Below are 22,249 nucleotides of genomic sequence, written 5' to 3' on the forward strand. Positions count from 1 at the left end.
TCCGGGGTCTGCGGGACTGGAATTGACTGCGCACTCGCCCAGAGTGTCGTAACATAAATTGGGGCACGTCCAGTATCTAGAACGTTGATGGCAAATCTGGGGTACATTGTAAAGTATAGAGAGACACCAGGTTTGTAGTAATATAACAGGTTGGCTATGGAAGTTGCTAAGCATTTTCTCCAGGTGGAAGGCTTGATTCTAGTTTACTTATTGGAGCTTAATAAAGACAGAGGCGGTTGATATGATTGCTAAACATTTGATGCAGGTGGCAGGAGTACAGGGAATCCGATGAGATAGTGAAGCATCAGAGACATCTGGTGGGGAAAAGGAGCTGGAGACGACTTGGTTGCAGTTAGAGCTTGAAAGGGAATTTTATAAAGTGGAGATAGAACATAGAACAGTACAGCACAGAACAGGCCCTTCGGCCCTCGATGTTGTGCCGAACAATGATCACCCTACTTTAAACCCACGTAACCCGTATACCCGTACCCAACAATCCCCCCATTAACCTTACACTATGGGCAATTTAGCATGGCCAATCCACCTAACCCGCACATCTTTGGACTGTGGGAGGAAACCGGAGCACCCGGAGGAAACCCACGCACACACAGGGATGAAGTAGGAAATAATGGAGATAAAGCAGAAAGAAATGGAGATAAAACAGAAAGAAATTGAGATGGAAATGAAAAGGCGAGAAAAAATAGAGAAAGAGAGCGAGAGGAAGGAAAAAAATGAGAGTAAAGAAAGAAACAGAGAACGGGAAAGTGGGAGAGAGGATAAAGAAAACAAGCGAGGAGAAAGAGAAAGTAACTGCCAGAACATAGAGGGGAGTCTAGTCATAGAATAGAACTCAGTGGTGGTATGTTTAAGTTTATACAGGCTCTCCCAAAATTTGAAGAGAAGGAAGTAGAAACGTTCTTTAGGGCTTTTGAGAAAATTGCAGCCCAAATGGAGTGGCCAAAAGAGAAGTGGGCATTACCCTTGCAGAGTAAGTTGGCAGGATGAGTACAGGAAGTTAAGGATTAGGACAGTCAAAAAGGCTATTCTAGATGTGTAAGAACTGGTTCCCGAACATACAGTCAGGAATGTTAGAAGTTTTTAAAAAAATATTTCTTTATTCTCCTCCTTTTTCGCATTTTCTCTCCAATTTACACCCACCAACAATAAACAATAATCAGTAAAAAAATATGTCAATCCCCATATCAATAACAACGATCCCATCCTCCCACCAAACCCAAAACATTCACCCACATGTTCACATAAACAACTGACAAAAAGGAATCAGGAATCCTCCATCGCCCCCATAAACACCGATCGCCCCCTCCCACCCAGCCCTCCCACCCACCCTCCCCAACTAATGTTCGATGTTATTCAGTTCTTGAAAGTGCAGAATGAATAATGCCCATGAATTTTAGAACCCTTCTGTCCTTCCCCTCAGTTCTAACTTAACCTTCTTAAGAGTCGAGAATTCCAACAGGTCCCCCCGCCATGCCAGGGCACAGGGTGGAGAGGCTGCTCTTCAACCCATCAGGATCCGCCTTTGGGGCGATCAACGAGGCGAAAGCCACATCTGCTCCGCACCCATTTCCAACCCTGGCTGGTCCGACACCCCGAATATAGCCTCCCGAGTGCCCGGGTCCAGTTTCACATGCACCACTTTAGAAATTATCCTAATAACCTCCTTCCGGTAATCCTCTAACTTGGGACAGGATCAAAACATATGAACGTGGTTAGCGGGGGCCCCCCGGCAACATTCACACACATCTTCTACTCCTTCGAAGAATCGGCTAAGAATTTTAGAATTAAGGAGACAGTTAAGGAGACAGTGGGACAGACCCATGCAGAATTTGAAAGGGTTAAACAGAACAATTCTAATAGATGGTTACAAGCACTGGCAGTTGAAACTACCCATGAGGCTCTGAGAGAGGTCATTCTCTTAGAGGAATTTAAGAATTCCTTACCTTCAAAAAAAGAACCCACATTTAAGACCAGAGGGGGCATACTGCCAGGCAAACAGCAATTATAGCTGACGATATGAGCTAATCCATAAATTTAAATCTGTGTTCCATCACCCCCATAATTTTGAAAAGGATAGGAAGTGGGCGAGTGCGAGGAAGGCAGGTAGCCAAGTATCACTTCAGACCAAAAAGGAAGGTTGATGGAAGTGACACTTGGAAACCTAGATGTTACCATTCAACAAGGTGGGACATGTTTGTTCAGCATGTTGCAAGTTACAAGGAAGGCGCATGAGCCTTGTGGGGGTTCATAGGGAGGATTCTGAAAAGGGAGCGAAGTGAAGAATGCTATGGCGCACGCTGGGTTCTCTATTCCTACTGCTATTCAAATACCCAGGCCCACGGGACACCCCACACACAGAGGGTTAGATAGGGTGGACAGCGAGAGCCTTCTCCCGCGGATGGGGGTGGCTAGCACGAGGGGACATAGCCTTAAATTGAGGGGTAATAGATATAGGACAGAGGTCAGAGGTGGGTTTTTTACGCAAAGAGTGGTGAGGCCGTGGAATGCCCTACCTGCAACAGTGGTGAACTCGCCAACATTGAGGGCATTTAAAAGTTTATTGGATAAGCATATGGATGATAATGGCATAGTGTAGGTTAGATGGCCTTTAGTTTTTTTTCCATGTCGGTGCAACATCGAGGGCCGAAGGGCCTGTACTGCGCTGTATCGTTCTATGTTCTATGTTCAATGTTAGCGAGTTCATTACTGTTGCAGGTAGGGCATCCCACGGCCTCACCACTCTTTGCGTAAAAAACCGACCTCTGACCTCTGTCCTATATCTATTACCCCTCAATTTAAGGCTATGTCCCCTCGTGCTAGCCACCTCCATCCGTGGGAGAAGGCTCTCACTGTCCACCCTATTTAACCCTCTGATCATTTTGTATGCCTCTATTAAGTCACCTCTTAACCTTCTTCTCTCTAACGAAAACAACCTCAAGTCCATCAGCCTTTCCTCATAAGATTTTCCCTCCATACCAGGCAACATCCTGGTAAATCTCCTCTGCACCTGTTCCAAAGCTTCCACGTCCTTCCTATAATGAGGCGACCAGAACTGCACGCAATACTCCAAATGCGGCCGTACCAGAGTTCTGTACAGCTGCAACATGACCTCATGGCTCCGGAACTCAATCCCTCTACCAATAAAGGCCATCACACCATAGGCCTTCTTCACAACCCTATCAACCTGGGTGGCAACTTTCAGGGATCTATGTACATGGACACCGAGATCCCTCTGCTCATCCACACTACCAGGAATTTTACCATTAGCCAAATAGTCCGCATTCCTGTTATTCTTTCCAAAGTACTTTGTAAGTGTAAGTACCTTACACTTCTCTACATTAAACTCCATTTGCCACCTCTCAGCCCTGCTCTGCAGCTTATCTATGTCCCTCTGTAACCTGCAACATCCTTCCACACTGTCTACAACTCCACCGAATTTAGTGTCGTCTGCAAATTTACTCACCCAACCTTCTGTGCCCTCCTCTAGGTCATTTATAAAAATGACAAACAGCAACGGCCCCAGAACAGATCCTTGTGGTACGCCACTCGTAACTGAACTCCATTCTGAACATTTCCCATCAACTACCACTCTCTGTCTTCTTTCAACTAGCCAATTTCTGATCCACATCTCTAAATCACCCTCAATCCCCAGCCTCCGTATTTTCTGCAATAGCCGACCGTGGGGAACCTTATCAAACGCTTTACTGAAATCCATATACACCACATCAACTGCTCTACCCTCGTCTACCTGTTCAGTCACCTTCTCAAAGAACTCGATAAGGTTTGTGAGGCATGACCTACCCTTCACAAAACCATGCTGACTATCCCTAATCATATTATTCCTATCTAGATGATTATAAATCGTATCTTTTATAATCCTCTCCAAGACTTTACCCACCACAGACGTTAGGCTCACCGGCCTATAGTTACCGGGGTTATCTCTACTCCCCTTCTTGAACAAAGGGACCACATTTGCTATCCTCCAGTCCTCTGGCACTATTCCTGTAGCCAATGATGACCTAAAAATCAAAGCCAAAGGCTCAGCAATCTCTTCCCTGGCTTCCCAGAGAATCCTAGGATAAATCCCATCCGGCCCCGGGGACTTATCTATTTTCACCTTGTCCAGAATTGCCAACACTTCTTCCCTACGCACCTCAATGCCATCTATTCTAATAGCCTGGGTCTCAGCATTCTCCTCCAACATATTATCTTTTTCTTGAGTGAATACTGACGAAAAATATTCATTTAGTATCTCGCTTATCTCCTCAGCCTCCACACACAACTTCCCACCACTGTCCTTGACTGGCCCTACTCTTACCCTAGTCATTCTTTTATTCCTGACATACCTATAGAAAGCTTTTGGGTTTTCCTTGATCCTACCTGCCGAAGACTTCTCATGCCCCCTCCTTGCTCGTCTTAGCTCTCTCTTTAGATCCTTCCTCGCTTCCTTGTAACTATCAAGCGCCACAACTGAAACTTCATGCCTCATCTTCACATAGGCCTCCTTCTTCCTCTTAACAAGAGATTCCACTTCTTTGGTAAACCACGGTTCCCTCGCTCGACCCCTTCCTCCCTGCCTGACTGGTACGTACTTATCAAGAACGTGCAATAGCTGTTCCTTGAACAAGCTCCACATATCCAGTGTGCCCAACCCTTGCAGCCTACTTCTCCAACCAACACATCCTAAGTCATGTCTAATGGCATCATAATTGCCCTTCCCCCAGCTATAACTCTTGCCCTGCGGGGTATACGTATCCCTTTCCATCACTAACGTAAAGGTCACCGAATTGTGGTCACTGTTTCCAAAGTGCTCACCTACCTCCAGATCTAACACCTGGCCTGGTTCATTACCCAAAACCAAATCCAATGTGGCCTCGCCTCTTGTTGGCCTGTCAACATATTGTGTCAGGAAACCCTCCTGCACACATTGTACAAAGAACGACCCATCTAATGTACTCGAACTATATCTTTTCCAGTCAATATTTGGAAAGTTGAAGTCTCCCATAACAACTACTCTGTTACTTTCGCTCTTTTCCAGATTCATCTTCGCCACCCTTTCCTCTACATCCCTAGAACTATTAGGTGGCCTATAGAAAACTCCCAACAGGGTGACCTCTCCTTTCCTGTTTCTAACCTCAGCCCATACTACCTCAGAAGAAGAGTCCCCATCTAGCATCCTTTCCGCCACCGTAATACTGTCCTTGACTAGCAGCGCCACACCTCCCCCTCTTTTGCCCCCTTCTCTGAGCTTACTAAAACACCTAAACCCCGGAACCTGCAACAACCATTCCTGTCCCTGCTCTATCCATGTCTCTGAAATGGCCACAACGTCGAAGTCCCAGGTACCAACCCATGCTGCCAGTTCCCCTACCTTATTTCGTATACTCCTTGCATTGAAGTAGACACACTTCAAACCACCTACCTGAACACTGGCACCCTCCTGCGAAGTCAAATCTGTGCTCCTGACCTCTATACTCTCAATCTCCTGTACCCCAAAACTACAATCCAGGTTCCCATGCCCCTGCTGAATTAGTTTAAACCCCCCCAAAGAGCACTAACAAATCTCCCCCCCAGGATATTGGTGCCCCTCAGGTTCAGATGTAGACCATCCTGTCTATAGAGGTCCCACCTTCCCCAGAAAGAGCCCCAGTTATCCAGAAATCTGAATCCCTCCCGCCTGCACCATCCCTGTAGCCACGTGTTTAATTGCTCTCTCTCCCTATTCCTCATCTCACTATCACGTGGCACGGGCAACAACCCAGAGATAACAACTCTGTTTGTTCTCGCTCTGAGCTTCCATCCTAGCTCCCTAAAGGCCTGCCTGACATCCTTGTCCCCTTTCCTACCTATGTCGTTAGTGCCAATGTGGACTACGACTTGGGGCTGCTCCCCTCCCCCTTAAGGACCCGGAAAACACGATCCGAGACATCACTTACCCTTGCACCTGGGAGGCAACATACCAAACGTGAGTCTCTCTCGCTCCCACAAAATCTCCTATCTGTGCCCCTGACTATTGAGTCCCCAATTACTAATGTTCTACTCCTTTGCTCCCTTCCCTTCTGAGCAACAGGGACAGACTCCGTGCCAGAGGCCCGTACCCCATGGCTTACCCCTGGTAAGTCGTCCCCCCCACAAGTATCCAAAACGGTATACTTGTTACTCAGGGGAACGACCGCAGGGGGTCCCTGCACTGACTGCTTCTTCCCAGTCCCTCTTACAGTTACCCATCTATCTCCAGTCTTTGGTGTAACTACTTCCCTGAAGCTCCTATCTATGACCCCCTCTGCCTCCCGAATGATCCGAAGTTCATCCAGCTCAAGCTCCAGGTCCCTAACACGGTTTTTGAGGAGCTGGAGTTGGGTGCACTTCCCACAGATGAAATCAGCAGGGACACTGACGGCGTCCCTCACCTCAAACATTCTGCAGGAGGAGCATTGTACTGCCTTTCCTGACATCACCTCTAGATTTTAAAAAAAACAAGAAAAAGAAAAAGAAAGGAAGAGCTTACCTGATATTACCTCAAACCCTGCTCCCGCTGAAAGGTAAGCAAATTTAAAGGCACTCACTCACCTTCACGACAGGCCCCTGCTCCCGCTTCCCAACCACCGTGGGGTGGGGGGGTTGGTTCGAGGAGGAGGTAGGGTGGGAAACACTCATGAAGTGTTTCGGGTTTAACTGTCACTTGCCAACAGCCCTTCCACAAACCACCTTCAACTTAGGCTGACCGCACTGCACGTATGCAAATTCCCCCAGAACAGCTGATCAGTAGCTTTGCTCTGCTGCCCTCTGCTGGATGCTTGCTTTCACTCAAACTCCTTGGGTCTCCTTCGCCGGTTCACCTTCAACTTAGGCTGACCGCACTGCACGTATGCAAATTCCCCCAGAACAGCTGATCAGTAGCTTTGCTCTGCTGCCCTCTGCTGGATGCTTGCTTTCACTCAAACTCCTTGGGTCTCCTTCGCCGGTTCACCTTCAACTTAGGCTGACCGCACTGCACGTATGCAAATTCCCCCAGAACAGCTGATCAGTAGCTTTGCTCTGCTGCCCTCTGCTGGATGCTTGCTTTCACTCAAACTCCTTGGGTCTCCTTCGCCGGTTCACCTTCAACTTAGGCTGACCGCACTGCACGTATGCAAATTCCCCCAGAACAGCTGATCAGTAGCTTTGCTCTGCTGCCCTCTGCTGGATGCTTGCTTTCACTCAAACTCCTTGGGTCTCCTTCGCCGGTTCACCTTCAACTTAGGCTGACCGCACTGCACGTATGCAAATTCCCCCAGAACAGCTGATCAGTAGCTTTGCTCTGCTGCCCTCTGCTGGATGCTTGCTTTCACTCAAACTCCTTGGGTCTCCTTCGCCGGTTCACCTTCAACTTAGGCTGACCGCACTGCACGTATGCAAATTCCCCCAGAACAGCTGATCAGTAGCTTTGCTCTGCTGCCCTCTGCTGGATGCTTGCTTTCACTCAAACTCCTTGGGTCTCCTTCGCCGGTTCACCTTCAACTTAGGCTGACCGCACTGCACGTATGCAAATTCCCCCAGAACAGCTAATCAGTAGCTTTGCTCTGCTGCCCTCTGCTGGATGCTTGCTTTCACTCAAACTCCTTGGGTCTCCTTCGCCGGTTCACCTTCAACTTAGGCTGACCGCACTGCACGTATGCAAATTCCCCCAGAACAGCTAATCAGTAGCTTTGCTCTGCTGCCCTCTGCTGGATGAACGTCCTAACGTTTTGAGTCCAGATGTCCCTTTGTCAAAGCTCAAAAACTCGAAACGTTCGCTCTTTTCTCTCCCTAGAGATGCTGCCAGGCCTGCTGAGATTTTCCAGCATTTTCTCGACTGCCAGGTAATAGTTCCTCACTCAGTGCAGGATTGTGACTTTTGAGGCAGTGTCCAAACAGGCCTCAAATCCTGCCCTAAGATTTAGGCAATGTCGACTTCAATGGGATGAGACAGAAACTGACCACAAAAAACTGGACAGATCTGTTAGTGGTTATATAGAGTCACGGATAGACCACATCTGGAGTTATTGTGAGCAGCTCTATTATCACAGAAAGGGGAAGTGGTGGTAGTGCGGCACTGGAGGCCGGTCATCCAGGTCACGCTGTACGACCTGACGGCCACAGTCAGTTCATTTTAGGCGGCCTGGCTGTCCTGTGGTTTACCCTCCAGGACCCTAAGGGGAACAGGACATCCCTCCTGGCCTTGACTGCATCCAGGAGCCACCCCAGGTCTGAGTCACCAAACCTTGGACCGGTCGTCTCGACGTGATGTTTGCAAGCTGAGGGGAACTGGCTGTGCAACTGCTTGTTAACGGGGGCCTGGCGAGCATAGTGCAGGGGAATGGTTGGCGAGTCTTCATTTGTGGCGAGAAGCCCGTGAAGCCTCGTTAAGTAGACCAATTAACATTAAATAGCGTTGCCGGCCTCGTTGGGTCGAGCGCTGGTAAGTTTGCGGCAGTTCCCACTCAACGCATACAGTTGAACCATGATCTTAATGAATGGCAGAGCAGGCCCTCGGGGCCAAATGACCCACTTCTTCCCCTATTTCATAAGTTTATATGTTCAAATTAGGTAACTTCATTGTATCCTGGGATCCTTCTTTGTTAAGAAGAATGTCTACTGTACATATTAAGAAGTCTTACAACACCAGGTTAAAGTCCAACAGGTTTGTTTCAAACACGAGCTTTCGGAGCACGGCTCCTGAAGGACTTTAACCTGGTGTTGTAAGACTTCTTACTGTGCTCACCCCAGTCCAACGCCGGCATCTCCACATCACTGTACATATTGTCACAGTTGAGATTGGCACCCCATCAAAAGTGAATTTATCCCACTGGTGTCAGTGTAGCAGAATTATAATCACTTGGAAATAAATAATGTTGCAGCTCAGAAACTGGACTTTCTAGTCCAACAGGTCTGTGTTTATGCTCTACAAAACCCTCCTCCTCGCTTCATTTAACCCTATCAACAAACCCTTCAATTCCTTTCTCCTTTAAACGCATTCTCTAAAAAGTAGTTACTCACTTGCAGTAGGAAAAACATTGTTTGTTCCACAATGATGTGCAGGTTTGGTTATGGGGTTGCGGGGAGGGTGGGTGGTGGGTGTTGGGTCTAGGTATCATGCTCCTTTGGAGAGTCTTTGCAAGCTTGATGTGCCGAATGGCCTCCTTCTTCACTGTAGGGATTGTCTGATTTAATGATATTAATGCCCCAGAATTTGCATAACCCCAGAGTAAGAATTGCTGTGGGGGGTGGTGTTGGGAGCACCAGTGTCAAGATTTGTTGAGCGGAGAAGAGGGGGCTTCATCTGCTGAAGGAAGGTTGGGGGGGGGGATAGTGTGGTTAAACGTGGTGGAGCTGTTTAAACTGCAGGGTTACAATGACACTCTCACAGGAGTTCTTTCAGCAACTGTCATGCCTCAGAATTCTGTCCACTAGGCTGCTCGCAACAATAAAATTGCTTGCGAGATTTAAAGGGACCTTGCAGCTGTTAACACTCAGTCAAGACAGCCATTGCTGACTCAGAACTCACAACACTAAAATCTGGTCTCATGACCCCACTGGGGTTCGTGACCCACAGGTTGGGGAGCCCTGACGTCAGGAATTGTAGATACAAAGCAGAGTCCCTCTAGAATCACACTGTGCGGTCTTAAATCCTGCTGCTTCCTTTAGTTTAAAATTATTTCATATTTGCTTCTTATTTTCTCATGTCCAAATGTTTAAATCTCCACCATGATGAATACTAGGGAGTGTTACCTAATGGCCCCCAATCAATCTCATTTCAAACAGGAAGCTCAGATACAGAGGCAAAGTGTCATTTTACAACAACGCTACTGTATCAGCTACTACTCACAGAAGCTTCATATTTGAACCAACAATGTCAGCAGGTGACCCGAGAAATGACCTCGTAACGACAATCAACATTCCATTTGTTGTAAGTAATAGTAGTAATCATTTTAATCCCAGTAGAGTTATGGTTTTTAAAAAAGAAACAATATCCAGGTATTTACTGAAAGAACTAAATCACCAGATTCTGCAGCTTAAATCAGGTGAATCTTGTGATACAAGAATTAAGTAAAACAAACACTGTTAACGACACAGTCTTAGGAATTACTTATACATTACATTGAAAAGCACAGTAAAACACAATCATGTATGCTGAAGGCTAAAATCTTCACTGTGTAGTGAATGTATTGCTATTACAATTCACCACTGTACTGTGTTATGTTATGTTGATGCCCTTGTGGGCTCTGCCTGTGGCTCCGTTACTTTGAGGCCTACCTCGTCGCCTCCTCCTCACCTGCCGTCACCGAGGCACAGAAGCTGAGTCTCCTCCATGCCCGGGTGAGCCACAGAATCTCCATACTAATCGAAGACGCGACCACGTACGCAGACGCGGTCGCAATCCGGAAGAGACATTACATGAGCCCGGTAAACGAAGTGTTCGCGCGGCATCTCCTCACCACTCGTCAACGCCCCGGGGAATCGCTGGAGGAATATCTACGCTACCTGAGGGTACTCACTCGAAACTGCAATTACAAGGACGTCACGGCCTCGCAGCACATGGCACTCGCCATCCGAGTCACATGTGGCTGGAGTCCGGTCCAACTATGTCAGACAGCGCTTGCTCGAAAAGGGCGCCCTCGACCGAGAAGAGACGGTAAAACTATCCACCTTGTTAGAGGTAGCCTTCAGAGCCTCAATGCTTTCCCCTCCGACCACGCGATACCCTCGTGGGCATCGGAGCCGCGACCATCACCCCAAGCCTGTGCCGCCCGACTGCCCGCGCAACCCGGGGGGCCGCCCTGCTATTTCTGCAGTCAGAACCAGCTCCTCAGGCAGCGTTGCCCGGCTCGGAATGTGACCTGCAGCGACTGCGCAAGAAAAGACATTTTGCCAAAGTCTGCTTGGCCCGACCCAAAGCTCCTAAATCGCAGGCCCGACTCACAGGCCCGCAGACCCCGCAGCGTGGCTGCCGGTACCCGCCCCCTTCGGATGCGTCATCAGCCTCGTGCTGTCCGTGGGGGCAGCCATCTTTAACTCTACCCGACACGTGCGACCGACGGGGGCCGCCTTCTTGGTCGCCATCTTCCATGACGCCCGACATGTGCGACCGATGGGGGCCGCCACCTTGGCCGCTGCCACCAACCACGCCGGCTACCCGCAACTGGGCACTGTCACTCTCGACCATTCACGGCCCAAGCACCTCAAGAACTCAATGATGACTGTGAATGGGCACAAAACGCCCTGTCTGTTTGACCCTGGGAGCATGGAGAGCTTCATACATCCGGACACGGTAAGGCGCTGTTCTCTCCAGATTTCTCCCGCATTCCAAACAAGCTCCCTCACTTCCGGATCGCATTCAGTGCAGATCTGGGGGTACTGTGTCGCGAACCTCGCGATACAGGGTGCCGAGTATGCCAATTTTAAACTGTATGTCCTTCCCCATCTTTTTGCTCCTCTCTTGTTAGGACTGGATTTCCAGTGCAACCTCAGGAGCCTGACCCTGAAGTTCGGCGGGCCCCTACCCCCTCTCACCGTATGTAGCCTCGCGACTCTTAAGGTCACCCCTCCCTCGCTCTTCGCGAACCTCACCTACGACTGTAAACCCGTTGCTTCCAGAAGCAGGCAGTATAGTGCCCAGGACAGGACTTTTATCAAGTCCAAGGTCCAGCGACTGTTGGGGGAGGGGATCATCGAGGCCAGCAATAGCCCCTGGAGAGCTCAGGTGGTGGTCGTCAAGACCGGGGAAAAGAACCGGATGGTTGTAGACTACAGCCAAACCGTAAATCGGTACACGCACCTCGATGCATATCCCCTTCCCCGTATAGCGGACATGGTGAATCAGATCGCACACTACCGGGTTTTCTCCACGGTAGATCTGAAGTCCGCATACCACCGGCTTCCAATCCGCCCGGAAGACCGCCACTACACGGCCTTTGAGGCAGACAGCCGCCTCTTCCACTTCCTCCGGCTTCCCTTCGGCGTCACCAATGGGGTCTCGGTCTTCCAAAGAACGATGGACCGAATGGTGGACCAGTACGGGCTGCGGGCCACGTTCCCGTACTTGGATAACGTCACCACCTGCAGCCATGATCAGCAGGTCCATGACGCTAACCTTCAGAAGTTCCTCCAAACCGCCCAAGCCCTCAGTCTCACCTACAACAAGGAGAAATGTATTTTCTGCACAACCCGACTAGCCATCCTCGGCTATGTCGTGGAAAATGGAGTCCTAGGGCCCGACCCCGACCGCATGCGCCCCCTCCTGCAACTCCCCCTCCCCCACTGCCCCAAGGCCCTGAAATATGCCTGGGTTCTTTTCATATTATGCCCAGTGGGTCCCCAACTATGCAGACAAAGCCCGCCCACTTATCAAAGCCACCATCTTCCCCCTGACGACTGAGGCCTGCCTGGCCTTCAGCCGCATCAAGGCAGACATTACCAAGGCCGCGATGTATGCGGTGGACGAGTCCATCCCCTTCCAGGTGGAGAGCGACGCGTCAGATGTTGCTCCGGCCGCTACCTTTAACCAGGCAGGCAGGCCCGTGGACTTTTTCTCCCCCGTACCATCAACGCCTCTGAGATTCGACACTCCTCGGTCGAAAAGGAAGCTCAAGCCATTATGGAAGCTGTGTGGCATTGGAGGCACTACCTGGCTGGTAGGAGGTTCACCCTCGTCACCGACCAACAGTCGGTAGCCTTTATGTTCTACAACACACAGCGGGGCAAGATCAAGAATGATGAAATCTTGAGGTGGAGAATCGAACTCTCCACCTATAATCACGATATTGTGTATCGTCTGGGGAAGCTTAATGAGCCCCCAGATTCCCTGTCCCGCGGCACATGCACCAGCGCACAAGATGACTGACTTCGGGCAGGGTCACCCGGCTTCTCCACTTCATCAAAGCCCGCAACCTGCCCTACTCCACCGTGGAGGTCAGTGCCATGACCAGGGACTCCCAAGTCTGCGCGGAGTGCAAGCCGCACTTCTATCGACCAGACAAGGCCCACCTGGTGAAGGCATCCCGCCCCTTTGAGCGCCTCAGCGTCGATTGCAAAGGGCCCCTCCACTGACCGCAACGTGTATTTTCTTAACATCGTTGATGAGTACTCCTGTTTCCTTTTTGCCGTCCCCTGCCCCGACATGACCGTGGCCACTGTCATTAAGGCCCTGCATAGCATCTTCATCCTGTTCGGTTTCCCCACTTACGTCCACAGTGACCGGGGCTCCTCATTTATGAGCGACGAGCTGTGTCAGTACCTGCTCGGTAAGGGCATTGCCTCGAGCAAGACTACCAGCTACAACCCCCGGGGAAACGGACAGGTGGAGAGGGAGAACGCGACGGTATGGAAGGCAGTCCTTCTGGACCTACAGTCTAGAAGTCTCCCAGTTTCCCGCTGGCAGGGGGTCCTCCCCGGCGCGCTCCACTCCATTTGGTCGCTCCTCTGCACAGCCACGAACGAGACCCCTCATGACCGTCGATTTGTCTTCCCCAGGAAATCCACCTCTGGGGTCTCGCTTCTATACTGGCTGACAACACCGGAGCCTGTCCTCCTCCAGAAGCACATGAGGAGCCATAAGTCTGACCCCCTGGTCGAGAAGGTCCAGCTCCTACACGCCAACCCTCAGTATGCCTACGTGGCGCACCACGATGGTCGACAGTCTCCCTCCGGGATCTGGCACTTGCCGGTTCCCCTGCGATCATCACCCACCGCCCCCACCCTACATTGAACACCGCCCCCGCCCCAACATGGCCTACACCCCCCCCTCCCCCCATCACAGACCTACAGTGATGAAGCTCCAGATGACACCCTCACGGAGTCAACGAGCCCAACATCGAAGGCCGAAGGGCCTGTTCTGTGCTGTACTGTTCTATGTTCTATGTATGCTATTACATTTCACCACTGTACTGTGTTGTATTATGTTGATGCCCTTGTGGGCTCCGCCTGAGGCTCCGCCCCTCGGGGGTGGTATATAAACCTGCAAGCCTGTCGGCGGCACTCAGTACAGAGCAGTCGCAGGCAGGCACAGACCTAGCTGCTTAAAACACTGCTTAAAATCACTTCTGCTAATCGTCTTGTGTGAATTGATGCTCGCATCACACTGCCCTTTCTGACAATATCCCCCCCCCCCCCCCCCCCCCCCCCCCCCACTACCAGCCAGGAAGTCTTTAGCTCCTTATTAGGTTCTTGAAGGTGATCCACTTTCTTTGGACTAACTCCAAAAGTTTACTAAAAGCTGTCTTATAGCCTGGGGTTTCTCAGCTTAACTTTGTGCTTCACTTTCAATTCCTGCTCAGTAACAGAAAATTAGAAACCATTTTGAATTCTGGTTTTTAATGGCTCCATTCTCCTGCTCCACCGCACCGGGAAAATTCAATTTCTCTGGCAAGATTAGGGAACCATGGATGACGGGTGGAATTGTGAGACTAGCTAAGCTGAAAAAGGAAGCATACATAAGATCGAGGCGACTCAAAACTGATGAAGCTTTGGAGGAATATCGGGAAAGTAGGACAAATCTCAAACGCGCAATAAAGAGGGCTAAAAGGGGTCATGAAATATCTTTGGCTAACAGGTTTACGGAAAATCCCAAAGCCTTTTATTCATATATAAGGAGCAAGAAGGTAACTAGAGAAAGGATTGGCCCACTCAAACACAAAAGAGGGAATTTATGCGTGGAGTCAGAGGAAATGAGTGAGATTCTTAATGAGTACTTTGCATTGGTATTCACCAAGGAGAGGGACATGATGGATGTTGAGGCTAGGGATGGATGTTTAAATACCCTAGGTCATGTCGGCATAAGGAAGGGGGCGGTTTTGGGTATTCTAAAAGGCATTAAAGTAGACAAGTCCCCAGGACCGGATGGGATCTATCCCAGGTTTCTGAGGGAAGCAAGGGACGAAATAGCTGGGGCCTTAACAGATATCTTTGCAGCAGCCTTGAGCACGGGAGAGGTCCCGGATGACTGGAGAATTGCTAATGTTGTCCCTTTGTTTAAGAAGGGTAGCAGGGATAATCCAGGGAATTATAGACCTGTGAGCTTGACGTCAGTGGTAGGCAATATGTTGGAGAAGATACTGAGGGACAGGATCTATTCAAATTTGGAAGAAAATAGACTTATCAGTGATAGGCAGCATGGTTTTGTGCAGGGAAGGTCATGTCCAATAACCGCTTGAAAGTTCCTAAAGTGTCCGACTCCACTATCACAGCAGGCAGCATATTCCACACCCTAACCACTCTCTGAGTAAAGAACCTACCTCGGACATCTCTCCTATATCTCCCACCCTGAATCTTATAGTTATGCCACCTTGTAACAGCAATGTATATTGGGCGCGGTTCTCCGAAGACCGTCGTGAAATCGACTGACTTTCACGACGGCCTCGGAGCCCGCTCCCCGCACCTAATTCACCCCCACCCGGGGGACTAGGAGCGGAGCTCCGTTCTTCTCGGATGCGCGGCCTAGACGCTCGCGTCAAAGCGGCGTGCCGAGAATGATGCGACGGTGGAGCCTATTAGACGTCAGCCACGCATGCGCAGGTTGGCCAGTTCCAACCCGCGCATGCGCGGCTGATGTCATGACGCTGACGGCACGAACCTGCGCATGCGCGGTGGCCGTCTTTCCCCTCAGCTGCCCCGCAAGACGTGGCGGCTTGACCTTGCTGGGCGGCGGAGGGGAAATAGTGCGTATGATTTGGACGCCGGCCCGACGATCGGTGGGCACCGATCGCGGTCCTGTCCCCTCCCGAGCACAGCCGTGGTGCTCTTTCCCCTGTACTCCCCCCACAAGCCCCAAACGGTCATATCTCACCCGTTTCACGACGGCAGCGACCAGGTGTGGTTGCCGCCGTCGTAAAAAGGTCGCGAACGGCAGGGTCGGCTCATCGGGGTCGGATCGTGAAAAACGGCGGCCTGCAATTCTTCCGAGCCGAGGGGGGGGGGGGATCGCGGGGGCGCGAGGGGGGCGTGAAAATTGTCGGGGGGTCCTCCCGTGATTCTCCCACGCTGCTTGGGGAGCGGAGAATCGCCCCCATTATTTATGAAATGAAATGAAAATCGCTTATTGTCACGAGTAGGCTTCAAATTAAGTTACTGTGAAAAGCCCCTTGTTGCCACATTCCGGCGCCTGTTCGGGGAGGCTGTTACGGGAGGCTGTTATTGTGTTGTTGTTATAATACCAAAAGATACCTCAATAAAATGTTTATTAAAAAAAAGGTTATCCACCCTGCCCCTCGGTTCCCTGATTGTTTAAAAATCTATCAATCTTATTCTTGAATAGACTCTGACTGAGCTTCCACAGCTCTCTTGGGAGAGAATTTTAAAGATTCACTACCCTCAGAGTGAAGGCATTGTGCCTCAACTCAGTCCTAAATGCCCCTTACCCTGAGACGATGGCACCTTGTTCTAGACTCTTAGGCCTCACACAACCATTATTGACAGAAAGACCCCTCTCTATTAGCCATTAGTGGGAGACTATCAGCTTTCAGCACCCAGATCCCTGCACCACTGAGAAGTGGACCAAGCACTTTTATTTTCTCTTATTGTCTTCGACTTATTTGTGTCATTACTGTTTCATTTGGGTCGCACTGTTTTCCGGTGGGGGTGGGGTGGGGTGGGGGCAGGGGAGAGCGGTGCATTTAGTATTTTAACTTTATAAGGGCAGCATGGTAGCATTGTAGATAGCACAAATGCTCCAGGGTCCCAGGTTCGAATCCTGGCTTGGGCCACTGTCTGTGTGGAGTCTGCACGTTCTCCCCGTGTCTGCGCGGGTTTCCTCCGGGTGCTCCGGTTTCCTCCCACAGTCCAAAGATGTGCAGGTTAGGTGGATTGGCCATGCTAAATTGCCCTTAGGGTTATTGGGTAGGGTGGAGGTATGGGCTTGGGTAGGGTGCTCTTTCCAAGAGCCGGTGCAGACTCGATGGGCTGAATGGCCTCCTTCTGCACTGTAAATTCTATGTAATCTATGTAATATAAAGGCTTCAATTAGTAAATGCAATCCTTATTTAATGGATTGGTTGGCAAGGTTAGTTTTTGAGTATTGGGATTACCCAGTAATGGACTGTGTAACATTGTTTTGACACTGCTTTCTACCCATTACTCAGTCTGTGGTTTATTCACTGTGATAAATCCTGGCTGAATTAACACTCGCTTTACCATTCGATAAGGTGACATTAAAACTACTGCATGTTTTTTTAAATCAATTTTTAAATACTTTATTTTTCTGACCCTTGTGATTGTTGGTTTCTAATGGGGGTTTCAACGTGCATTAGCTTTGGCAAGGCTTTGTTTGTGAGAAGGAGACTGATATTTCTCATTTAATTTCCTTTCCCAGACTCTGCTGCAAATGCTCAAGCACAGTGGGATGGCCAAGAAAGTCATTGCATCAACGTTATTTTCCTTGAAGAGAAACACGCTGTTCCAGACCCGCAGTGTGAATGACTGGCTGTGGGGTTATGAGGATCCTGTGCTGAAAGTCGGTCACCAACTGTTGCCAAGCATTTTCCCAAGTAGTCAATTCGGATTTTTTTATCAAGTGAGTAACCTGTGCATTGGAATGGGGTCCAAACAGCATCCCCCTCCCCACAGAATGATGTTTCTGCATGTTACCTTTTGAATAAAATCCATCTTTTACAGAGTCTAGAACTCACTGCCTGAAAGGGTGGTGGAGGCAAAGGTCCTCAAAAATTTAAGAAGTATTTAGATGGCCATTTGCGGTGCTAAGGCATACAGACAATGGGCCCAGTCCTGGAAAAGGGGATTAGAATACTGCGGTGGTTGTTTTTGACTGGCGCAAACATGATGGGCCGAAGAGCCTTTTCTGTGCTGTAGGCCTCAATGATGCTAAATGACCAAACACTAACTGTTCCTATTTGAGTTTCATTTTGACAATTACTTTTGATTGTAATTTTTCTCAATAATTACCATTCATCCAGCACATTTAAGAATGACCAATGACCTAAGGCTTTGCTCAACCTGCTTCACAAGAACACCAGAAATAGGGGCAGGAGTAGACCATTTGGCCCATCGAACCATGTCCACCTCTCAATCTGAGCATGGCTGATCTTGGGCTTCAACTCCTCATTCCCCTGGGATTCTGGTGGTGTAATGTAAGGGGAGGACGTGCACGAGGTGGCTTCCGCTAGAGTACTGCACTTTCTGCCCTTTTCTCGCAGTTTCAGGGGATATTTTCCTTTGAACCCCACATAATTAATGGGATAAGGAACCTACATGAGTGAAATGCTCCAAAACATCAGGGGAAAGACAGTAGAAATTCGGCAATGGAATCAGAGGCTTCTCAGAGCTCGTTGACAGATAAAATGGCGATGGCAGCTTCTGGGGCTCCGGCCACTCCACTAATGGCCGAGGTGCTTTCGAGTACCTTGGCGAACGAATTTGCTAAACACTAACGAATTGTGTGGGAGGATCTCCCTGTGGTGAAATTCATCAATGTAAATACACAAGGGGTTAATGTAGATACACTAGGACACTGTAAATACACAAGGGGTTAATATAAATACACTGGGACTAAATAAACACTAGAGGGAGCACCAGAGACATCATGACACACAGGCATTCAACCAATAGGTCAGTAAGATAGGACACGACCAATTGGCATTCAAGACACACCCAGAGGTGACACTACCACAAGGGGGCTACCCATATAAAAGGACAGAGCACACATTCTCTTTCTCTTTCCATAGGCAACACTCAGAGAGACGGGCAGATCAGGGAAGCATCACACCCACCGCATGGATTAGAGCAGACTGGTTAGTTAGATTGAGTTACTATAGCAAGATCAGCAGGAGAGTCGAACTCAAGTAGGAGAATTGTTAATGGTTCAAATAATGTGTTGAATCTATCTCCAAGTCTGAACCTTCCTTTGTCCGAGTGTACATCAAGGAAGCAGCTTATGCTACGTGAAGAAGCATAACACAACACTCCCGAAATAGATGGAAGAGACCTTGGCCCCATCCAAGCGGCCATGGAGAAGACCAACGAAACGTTGAAAGCCCATGGAGCCACGATAAAAGATATGGAAGTGGCCCTTTTGAGACACAGTGATCAATTCTTTTCACTCTATCATAGAATCGCAACAGTGCAAAAGGAGGTGGTTCAGCCCAATGAGCCTGCACTGACCCTCCGAAAGAGGGTCATCTGGTCACAGTCAGAAAATCATGTATATGTTTCAATCCAGGAACAGGCCACTAAGCTGAGATGATAGTTTGCTGGTGTTTATAGTACAGTGCGGGTTCAATCCTTGTACCGGTCGGGGTTATTCATGAGGGCCTCACCTTCTCAACCTTGCCCCTCGCCTGAGGTGTGGTGATCCTCAGGTTAAATCACAATCAATAAAGAACAAAGAAAATTACAGCACAGGAACAGGCCCTTCGGCCCACCAAGCCTGCACCAACCATGCTGCCCGTCTGAACTAAAACCCCCTACCCTTCCGGGGACCATCCCGCTATTGAAATGAAATGAAATGAAAATCGCTTATTGTCACGAGTAGGCTTCAATGAAGTTACTGTGAAAAGCCCCTAGTCGCCACATTCCGGCGCCTGTCCGGGGAGGCTGGTACGGGAATCGAACCGTGCTGCTGGCCTGCTTGGTCTGCTTTATAAGCCAGCGATTTAGCCTTGTGAGCTAAACCAGCCCCAGATTCCCATCCTATTCATGTATGTGTCAAGATGCCTCTTAAAAGTCACTATTGTGTTTGCTTCCACTATCTCCCCCGGCAGCGAGTTCCAGGCACCCATCACCCTCTGTGTAAAAAACATGCCTCGGACAACTTCTTTAAACCTTGCCCCTTGTGACGAGGATGGAGGAATCCTACAGCAAGATCTGGACAGATTGGGCGAGTGGGCAAACCAATGGCAGATGCAGTATAATTTGGATAAGTGTGAGGTTATTCATTTCGGAAGCAAAAACAGGAAGGCAGATTACTACCTGAATGGTTGTAAATTGAGAGAGGGGATTGTGCAGCGGGACCTGGGTGTCCTTGTGCACCATTCACTGAAGGTAAGCATGAAGGTGCAGCAGGCGGTAAAGAAGGCTAATGGTGTGTTGGTCTTCATTGCGAGAGGTTTTGAGTATAGAAGCTGATGTGTTGCTGCAATTGTACAGGGCCTTGGTGAGGCCACACTTGGAGCATTGTGTGCAGTTTTGATCTTCTTCTCTGAGGAAGGATGTTCTTTCTCTTGAGGGAGTGCAGCGAAGGTTTACCAGACTGATTCCAGGGATGGCCGGACTGTCATATGAGGAGAGATTGACGAGGTTGGGATTGTTCTCGCTGGAGTTCAGAAGATTGAGGGGGGATCTCATAGAGACTTATAAAATTCTAAACGGACTAGACAGGGTAGATGCAGGGAAGATGTTACCAATGATGGGTGTGTCCAGAACCAGGGGTCACAGCTGACGATTCAGGGTAAACCATTTCGGGCAGAGATAAGGAGACACTTCTTCACACAAAGAGTGTTGCGCCTGTGGAATTCATCACCACAGGATGTAGTTGATGTTAAAACTTTGAATACATTCAAAAGGCGGCTGTATGCAGCACTTGGGTAGAATGGGATCAAAGGCTATGGGGAGAAAGCAGGATTAGGGTATTGAGTTGGATGATCAGCCATGACTGTGATGAATGGCGGAGCAGGCTCGAAGGGCCAAAAGGCCTCCTCCTGCTCCTATCATCTATGTATCTATGTACCTATGTATGTACCTTAAACCTATGACCCCTAGTAATTGACTCTTCCACCCTGGGAAAAACCTTCTGACTATCCGCTCTGCCTATGGCACTCATAACCTTGTAGAATTCTATCAGGTCGCTCCTCAATCTTTGTTGCTCCAGTGAGAAAAAGCCAAGTTTCTCCAACCTCCCCTCGTAGCTAATGCCCTCCATGCCAGGCAACAGAGGAGAGATATAAATAGCGAGGTTCAGCGAAACCAGTCACATTCTATAACAGCATTTAATATGATTTCAGATGAATGGAACAGAAAATGGAGAATATTTATTCAACACAGGACAAAATGACTACATGAAATTCACCGAAATAATAACGTGGAATGGACAGAAGTGAGTAACTATTCATTATTACAATTGTCAAAGCTAAAATCTAATCTTGATTCAATATGAATGAACTGTCGGTGGATAGTCTATGCAATATTTGACGTACAATAGATTCTTGTAGCCATTTGCCTCAAGGTATTATACTGCTGTTAACAAAATGCAAACATCATTACCTGGCAAACTTGTATTTATAGAATACCTTTCATGATCTCAGTATTTCTCAAAGTGCAGGCATCCCCTGGGGGACATCCATGATTGACGTTCTGTCTGGTCCCCGTTTGTGGAGACCAGCACTGAACGGCACTCACCCGAGGTCTCCGAGACCAAGGGGTTAGATCCCAATGCCTCAGGTAGGTCATGGGAAAGCTTATTAGAGACAAGCTGTCTCAGTCTTACAAAATAGTAAACCCGTCTACAATGGGGATTCATTTCGCAATGTTTCACAATATCCCATTAGATCTCGCATGGAGAACTAGATAGATCCTGGAAGAGGGATACGCCGGCATCTACCGGCCGTGACATCTTTCGGGTGCAATGCAGGTGGTAGATTGTGCCCTAATATCCTCCCCAAAAGTGAGTTTGGAAGCCATTTCGTTGGGTGTTGTGTGTGCACCGAGGATGCAAAGCATCTTTTCATGATCTCAGATGCCTCAAAGGTCTTTACCAGCAGCGGCATCCTCTGAGAATGTTGTGAGGTGCCCCCCATTTCTTGGACATGGCAAGTACGTGGCCTTCTGTTTTTGAGGTTAAAGCGTATTGGTGGATTTGTTTGGAGGAACTTTAGACCTGGATGGACCCTAAATACTGTCTGGGAGTGCTTCATGTTAACACTTGATGCAGTACAACACTCTCCCAATGTGTTGTAACAATGTCCCAGGCCTTTGCCCAGAGAGAATTAGTCAAGACAAATCACTGAATGAATGACGCATATTGAATATTTTCTTTTGAACAGATCTCTAAACTGGTGGGCATCTAATTTTTGCAACATGATAAATGGAACCGATGGAGCGAGCTTCCACCCATTAATCAAAAAGAATGAAAAGCTTTACGTCTTTGCACCAGATATTTGCAGGTAATTGCACAGAGAAGGTGAGGAATATGTACAAGTCAGGTTTCTATAGGATGAGCGGTGTGCATGTGGCAGGTTTCTATAGGATGTGCGATGTGTACTAGTCCGAT

The 22,249-nt window shown here is 48.9% G+C and overlaps 1 protein-coding gene across 2 annotated transcripts in view; it reads left to right on the forward strand.

Moving 5' to 3' along the window:
- LOC119969328 (lysosome membrane protein 2-like) overlaps positions 1–22,249 on the forward strand; it is an 86,426-nt gene that overhangs the window by 16,796 nt on the left and 47,381 nt on the right. For both annotated transcript variants that reach the window (XM_038802825.1, XM_038802824.1), the window contains exons 3-6: positions 9,802–9,946; positions 17,342–17,542; positions 20,985–21,076; positions 22,023–22,142. In XM_038802825.1, the coding sequence (XP_038658753.1) occupies positions 9,802–9,946; positions 17,342–17,542; positions 20,985–21,076; positions 22,023–22,142 (558 nt within the window). The remainder of the gene's footprint in view (positions 1–9,801; positions 9,947–17,341; positions 17,543–20,984; positions 21,077–22,022; positions 22,143–22,249) is intronic.

This window comes from Scyliorhinus canicula, chromosome 7 (genome assembly GCF_902713615.1).
Source record: "Scyliorhinus canicula chromosome 7, sScyCan1.1, whole genome shotgun sequence".
Lineage (NCBI taxonomy): Eukaryota > Metazoa > Chordata > Chondrichthyes > Carcharhiniformes > Scyliorhinidae > Scyliorhinus > Scyliorhinus canicula.